Source organism: Protomyctophum parallelum, assembly GCF_964188405.1.
Source record: "Protomyctophum parallelum genome assembly, chromosome: 7".
In the NCBI taxonomy this organism is placed as follows: domain Eukaryota; kingdom Metazoa; phylum Chordata; class Actinopteri; order Myctophiformes; family Myctophidae; genus Protomyctophum; species Protomyctophum parallelum.
This window is the reverse complement of record NC_139705.1, coordinates 25,598,123-25,605,999: the sequence shown is the minus strand read 5'-3', so window position 1 is coordinate 25,605,999 and position 7,877 is coordinate 25,598,123. Positions and strand designations below refer to the sequence as shown.

The 7,877-nt window shown below is 43.7% G+C and overlaps 1 protein-coding gene across 1 annotated transcript in view; it reads right to left on the bottom strand.

Moving 5' to 3' along the window:
* Window positions 1-849: 849 nt before the first annotated feature.
* Window positions 850-7,877, bottom strand: part of LOC310861995 (voltage-dependent L-type calcium channel subunit alpha-1D-like) — a gene marked incomplete at its 3' end in the record, with an annotated part of 99,210 nt that continues 92,182 nt past the window's right edge. Inside the window, exons 42-46 of the mRNA XM_083769733.1 lie at window positions 6,532-6,689; window positions 3,674-3,783; window positions 2,691-2,825; window positions 1,826-2,011; window positions 850-1,185 (exon numbers count right to left, since the gene is read on the bottom strand). Of these exons, the coding sequence (XP_083625859.1) occupies window positions 850-1,185; window positions 1,826-2,011; window positions 2,691-2,825; window positions 3,674-3,783; window positions 6,532-6,689 (925 nt within the window). The remainder of the gene's footprint in view (window positions 1,186-1,825; window positions 2,012-2,690; window positions 2,826-3,673; window positions 3,784-6,531; window positions 6,690-7,877) is intronic.

Below are 7,877 nucleotides of genomic sequence, written 5' to 3'. Positions count from 1 at the left end.
CCATTCCAACAATCATTCTTATCTTCTCTTGTAATGTTGCAATCCTTCCTCCTAAAACACATGGAAAGAAAGAAAGCAAGGCACTTTTTGTTCTCTTATCCATCGCTGTCCAGTAAACTCATTTAATTTTTAGCAGCGTTTTTCCGTCGGTTTTCCGAAAAGCGTGTTTCATCCCCACTCTCTGCCATCACCTCCCTGTGATTTTAAAGAGTTCATAAAAATATCTACTATATTTACTGTCAGTTGTTCATATAGTAGCAGGATGAAATGTAAAAACAGACATTGCCTCCTGCAATGTGATTTCCCAGTAAAAAATAAAGGTTCCATAAATTACATTTAAAAACCTAAATGATCCCATTGACAGCTAGAACGTCCCGGGTTTGATTCCTGCCGGGGTCGCTGTGGGGCGTGTTCTCTCCTCTGAGTCATCAACACCCATACACTAGGTATGGTTGGCGAAAGGGCCTTTCTGTGTGGAGTTTGCATGTTCTCCCCGTGTCCCCTAGGGTAGGTACCCTCACAAAAAACATGCAGTAATCCTGGTCTCTATACTGCCTCCTCCCCTGGTCAGCCGGGGCGCCTGATGGAGGGGAAAGGAACTGGTTGGAATAACGTGTTCCTTCCACGTGTCAGGGAAAATCCCCCCTGTCAGGTGCTGCTCACTCCTCATGCATCGAAGGAAGCATGAGCTTAGTTCGGGACTCTCCTCAGGTTGGCAGAGGGAAAGTAGCGCCCATAGGATTCCAGCTTAGGCAATTGGCTCCCGGGTGTAAAAAAAATGGGTTGCAAAATCGTGGGATAAAAAATAAAAAATAACGAAAAAATAAATGATCCCATTGCAAGCTGCCGCTATAGCATTGTGACACATATCATCTCATCTGTGAGGTCCTCCTCCCGGCATTTGACCAAAATGTCTGGCTCTTCGTCGCTGTAGTCTCGTATACTACAGTCCCTGAGCCCTGTGCTTGAGTAGAGCGTGTCTGAACTACTGGTCCCAGCAGCCCCAGCAGGTCCACCCGCCACCCCCCCATCGTTACCACTACCCATGGTGCCGTTCAGTAGGTTGCTGGCGGCACTCTCCATCTCGTCGATGGTCATCGCACAGGCGTCGGCAATCTCATGCTTGGTCACCGTGACGAACTTTGGGTCACGGGCATACATGCCCAGGCCCTCTGAGATGAGCACCTGTGAATGCAAAAAAGGAGGAGATAAATGAAAGGTAAAATCTTGCCAGCCTGACAGCGTGTCATGGGTTCGAGTCCTGATCACGGCGACCTGTGCTGCGTGTCTTCCCCCCCCCCATATCTCTCCCCCTTTCCTGTCAAACTACTGTTAATCTATCAATAAAGGCAAAAAGCCCAAAACATATAACATGTTTTATATATAACATATATAAAAATAAAATAAAATGTAAACAGCACAAGGCACAGTCAGACATTAAGGCTAAAATCATCATGTAGAGACTACATGATGGGTTAACAGCACAAGTGCAAAAACATACACGCATTACTCTACATTGTAGACGTTGTGTGTATGATTGCATTAAGTTGCTCTAAAGCGCATGAGGCGATTTCACTCCTCCTTCCGGGTAGGAACAGAGTGCTTTCTGGGATTGATTGGGCCAAACACATGAGCGCGCTGGCCGTTGACTATCATTGCACGCGTTCACGTATAAAACAGCGTTCACGTGTCATCATGAACGTGCACAATGATAGTCAACGGACCAGCATGTGTTTGGCTCAGCGCTGCAATACCAAATCCGGCCACTATGTCCATTTCGCCGGGTGCCGTCTCTATTAATATATACTCCAAGGTCTGAACTCACAGCTTCAACCAGACTGTTGGCACTTCCTCTCTTCTGCAGGAAGTGTGTCCGTCTCTCAGTAGGTAACTGTAGGTGTGACGGAGAGTGACAGCGGCTGGGCGGGACATCCTGGGTGTCTGTATACCATGAACTCTTCCTCACCATGCCGGGGATGCTGTTGATACTGCCAGGACCACGCCAGTCCACCTGCACACAAGCAGAAACCATGTCATAACATGGTTAAATACAAACATACATGTATAACAATATTGAAAACTAATATTGAACTTAGACGTAGGGCTATACAGTACTGTCATTCCCTCTGAATACTAAAATGCTGAGCGCCAGGCATCAAGGACTGACAGGAACAGAGCAAAAGTTTGTCCAAATATGTCCCAGATATCCGATTCCAGATTGATTGAAAACATTCCAGAGGCTTGATTTTCACATCAATCTACAGTACATCAATCAATGAATCTCTCCAATCTAAGTTTTTATACCATACCACCATGACCACGGGTCTAGTGCTGTCACTAGATACAAATTGACCGCTACAATAACCTTAATAATAATAGAGAAAATACAGCATACATAAATACTGAAACCAGATACAATCATTAAGAAAAGCTTATGCATGTACTACTGGTATGTACTATGAGTTTACTATGTATGTACTATGTACTATGAGTAACTATGTAAATTTCCATTTTCCAGCCATTCAGTTGCCAATTGATTTTTTTGTTTTTAATAATCTGGGGATCCCCCAAAATAATTTGCCGACCCCTGAGCCGTATAGTGTACATCACACACACGCACACACACACACACACACACACACACACACACACTCACACACTCACACACTCACACTCACACACACACACACCTGTATGAGTGGTGTGTAGTTAGGTGAGCAGTCGCGACCAATGGGAGAGGCAGGGGGTGTGGCCCAGGTGCAAGGTGACCCTGTCGGTGACAGATGATGAATCCTACTGCCATCCAAACCTGCCACCGCCATTACCTAGAATGGAGTACAAACAACAAACGTCATGGTGAGTCATAAGAGAGAATCCATGAAATTAAATTAAAATATTAGCAATCTTCAATTTTACTCACAGAATGAAATGTTGCAGCTGGTAAAAGAGGGGCTGCTGGGTAGCTTGCCTTAACCAATATAAATGACCAATAATACAATTCATAATGTATTAGTTAATGCTGTTTTGAGATAATAATAATATAAATCTGCAAGGTAAGCAGTAACTAAACTCAAATAATTGTATGATAATAGAGTAAAAAGTACAATATTTGTCTCTGTAAGTGTCAAAATGATAGATAAGTACAGAACTTAATTAAACGTACTTAAGTGTTAACTGTTGCTGCCCAGGGGTGGACTGGCGTGGCCACAGGACGTACTGTACCAGGCATATTCCCGGTGGGCCGACCCTCTGGTGGGCCGGTCTGGGCCAAATGTTAAATTAGTCTGTTGGTTGTGTATCATTTATGTTGTACTGTAAATGTGGTGGTGTTAAGGGTTTGTATTTCAAGTATTTGTATGGACCTCGACCGGAAAAGGCAATAGAGTATCTGCGCACTGGTTGTGGTGGGCCAAATTCCACGAAAATGTCTGGGCCTAATCTTTGTCTCAGTCGAGCCCTGTTGCTGCATAAGGTGCAGGGCTAGTACAATTACCTGTTGCTGCATAAGGTGCAGGGCTAGTACAATAACCTGTTGCTGCATAAGGTGCAGGGCTAGTACAATTACCTGTTGCTGCATAAGGTGCAGGGGTAGTACAATTACCTGTTGCTGCATAAGGTGCAGGGCTAGTACAATTACCTGTTGCTGCATAAGGTGCAGGGCTAGTACAATTACCTGTTGCTGCATAAGGTGCAGGGGTACGGCTGTGCAGGAGGAAGGAGGGGGAACCTCATCCTGACTGCTTTTTCTCCCAAGACACTCAAAATTGAAGGCAGGTCTAGAGGCTGAGAGAACACACAGGAACAGGACTTGCAGTCACTATATAATATATATAATATTATGTCAATAATAATAATATAGTCCACACTGCTTTGTGGTATTTGTCACTGTATATTTGCATACCAGACGAACCAGTGAAATTAGGTTTCTGCATGTATCCCATCCTGAGTAACAGGAGCAGTGGGCACTATGGGGGAAGCACCTCGGGAGCAATTTGGGGTTAAGCCTTATAAGGGTCTTGCGTGTTGCAACACTATTCTGCACTGGAATCAAAGCAGCCCATCGAGCGGCTGCAGAGTTGGTGCAGTAACAACAATTTAGAGCAAAATGCACTTAACTAGAACTAAGATGAGAGAACATATTACTCCAGTTTTGGCATCACTGCACTGGCTTCCGGTTGTTTTTAAGATTGATTTTAAAATGTACTTGTCTATAAAGCTCTCAATGGTCTCGCACCTTCCTACCTACCTAAATATGTCCCAAACCGCCCGCTAAGGTCTTCCACTGCTGGCCTGCTCGCTTTGCTCAGCTCAAGACCCACTTCTACAACATTGCTTTTAATTGATCTTTTAGTTGTTTTTATTTTAGTTTTTGTTATTCATGTCCTCACTGTATTGCATTACTGTCGCTGCCTTGCTTTTCTTTTATTCTCCATTGTTCTGTAAAGCACTTTGAGCTGCATTTCATGTCATGAAAGGTGCTATACAAATAAAGTTTTATTACTTGCGCAAGCAGAGCGCGCAAGTAATGTTTTCGCCCGGTCTCCTCCGTCGTGACAGCTGTTCCGCCATTCGATGTTTATGCAGAAAAACATCAAATCTGTGCCTGTTTTGCTGGGACCAAATTACCACAAATTACCATATCTCTTACGTCATAATTTAGAGCTAGTCATACGTATACTATATACATAATCAGTCAAAATAAAATAGCAAATTGTGCCTGATCTGCTGGGACCAGAGTACGTGGTGTGTATATGTATGACTAGCTCTTAATGATGACGTAAGAAATATGGTAATTTGTGGTCATTTGGTCCCAGCAAACCAGGCACAGATTTGCTGTTTTCTTGCATAAACATCAAATAGCGGAACAGCTGTCACGGTTTTTGGCGCAAAGTAACCACAGTATACCGCTAATCAACTTACAACTACACACTTTATACAGTATAGAGTATAGAGTATATATGTATACGTATATAGTATATGCCTATATACTATATATATACTATATATATTTCTTACGTCATCATTTAGAGCTAGTCATACGTATACTATATACATAATCAGTAAAAAATAAAATAGCAAATTGTGCCTGATCTGCTGGGACCAGAGTACGTGGTGTGTATATGTATGACTAGCTCTTAATGATGACGTAAGAAATATGTTCATTTGTGGTCATTTGGTCCCAGCAAACCAGGCACAGATTTGCTGTTTTCTTGCATAAACATCAAATGGCGGAACAGCTGGGGGATATCAACACATATCAATGATTTATTTGTCTCTGAAAAACTAAAAAGGGATCCAGAATATATCTACAACGATAAAACAGTATTTCTTATATAGATAGAAACTTGAACCATACTTAATAATACTAGGTGTTTATATGCATAAAGTAGGTAGGTAGCAAATAGTTACATCTAAACATTAATCATTTCAAACGTTCCTTCACAGAGATACTGAGATTTGACAGTTTACAGCGGTCGAAAGGACTTGCGCGCTCTGCTTGCGCACTAGTTGGCCATTTATGGCCTACTAGTGTGCAACAAGCAAGTATGCACTCGACAGAGTGCAGTTCTAGTTATTATTATTATTATTAAAGACAGTGGAGATGGTGGAGGAACCCCTCATCATGCTGGGAGGCACCCAGGTGACCCCAGTAGAGTCATATCGGTTCCTCGACATGATCCTCTCTCGGGACCTGAAGTGGGAGCTGAACATCATGGCCCTCCTGAAGAAGGCCCAGAAGAGGCTCTACTTCCTCAGGCAGCTGAAGTTCAAACTATCAGGGACCATGATTGCTCAGTTTTACACAGCCATCATTGAGTCCATCCTCACACACTCCATCATCACCTGGTTCCCCGCTGCAGCTGCAAAATATCTCGCCGAGCTGCAGCGGGTGATACGCTCTGCGGAGAGAGTGATTGGCCGCCCACTGCCCTCCCTCAAGTCCTTGCATGACTCCATGGCACTGAGGAGAGCGAGAAAGATCATGGCCGACCCCTCCCACCCTGGCCACGGCCTCCTCACTCTGCTCCCCTCTGGGAGAAGGTTGCGGCTGCCGAATGCTACAAAAACCCACCACAGACTGAGCTTTTTCCCCTCAGCCGCCAGGCTGCTAAATGACTCTGGTTTCCCTCCCACCCCTGCCCCCTAGGGAGTGTCCCCGGACATGTTTTGCACTATGTTCCATAACTCTCCACTTTATACTTCTTGCACTGTGTTGTATTTGTGTTGTTCGTACTTATTTTGTGAAAAAAGGAATATGGAATGCAATCTGAAAACCAGCAGGGTCTCTGGCTGCCCAGGCCGGCGCGTTAAGCACTCAGCTATGGCTGCTGATAAATGATGTGTACCAACTGGAATATGGGACCATTTGGTTCCATTTGTACACTCTCTCAGAGTTACATTAACACTGAGGATGTTTCTGTGTAGTTGCAGTTGAGTTGCGTGATAGTGTAACAAATTTCACAATTTAATTAAATAGACAATTAAAGGTTGACAGAATTCATGACAAAACCAATAGCAACAAACGCTAACCTTGGGGCGAGGGTACAAGTCTCGTAGGTGACTGCCTTTCGTCCCGGTGGATAGGCCGTTGGTCATTGTCATAATAAAAGTCAGGCTGGTGGTGACCTCTGACGGCTTCAAGGTCAAATTCTCCTTCTTCGGGGTCAAGGCAGAACTTTTTTGGCAACCTGCAAAACAACACAGTAAGGCCAGTGTTCTATACTGCGTTTCATATTCGCCCTTCTGGCCATTCATTTTGATCGCCGGTGGGGTTACGTTTTGTCGCTACTTCGGTTCGTTCGTTTTTGACCCCTCTATCAAACAGATCGATGTTTTTTGTGTCCATATCACTACGCCCAAAAAAGAGTTCCATGTGACAGAGGAGTCAAAGTTGAACGAAAGTTGCGCTAATATTTTAGAAATATGTCAACAATACAAATGACGTTAGTTTTGTCGATTGATTTACTTTTAATGCGTGGCCCCAGTGTGCCCCCCCACAAAATGACCGGAACTACTTAATATTCATCAAGACCAGAGCAGAACTCCCACCACGGGACTCGGGCAATCAAATAATACAGTCGCAAACACTATATTAATGGCAAGTATTTCATATAACTTATATGAATAAAAAATGGTGAACTATCCCTTTAACCCTACCGTCATCTGAACTGCAACCAAACTGTCTGCAGTTTCATGTTATTCTATGTATTCTATATGTATTATGGCATTCAGCAGTAATAATAAATTAACTTTATTGATTTTATATAAATTGAGTATTTTTCTTATGGTTAGATACAGATACGGATACAGACTTCCATAGTGCAGTGGTTCCCAAAGTGGGGTCCAGGGACCCCCAGGGGTCCTTGAGGGAGTTCCAGGGGGTCCCCAGCTAAATGATAGTTAGGAAGCAAAATGGACCCTTATTGGTCTGTAACTCAGAGAGTTAAATTAAGTTTGGTTTTACATTATGTATTGGATAGAAATGTTATTAAATAAGGGGCTCCGCTGTAGCCTAACTCAGGTCAAACTGGGGGCCCTAGAGACGAAGACTCCCAACGCACACTCTCCCGGGCAGCGCACCCCCCCGCGCCTCCGCCTCCCAGTTCTTCTGTCCCTTTTTCCATACAGTTGTCACGTTTTACGCCTTAGTGCCTTTCTGGTTTTATCCTCGTAGCAGTTTTTGTATTGACCTATTTACAAATCAAGCTTGTTTGTTAAATGTAGACTATATAATTGTACATACTGTATGCGGTAGACTAATGTCTGTAGTTGTCTGTAGTTATATGTACATAGCCTACTTTATCCGCGGGATTCAGTGCGTTGGGAGTCTTCGCGCCCTAGAGCCGTAAAGATCTTCTCTTATGGGCGTCCTTGGC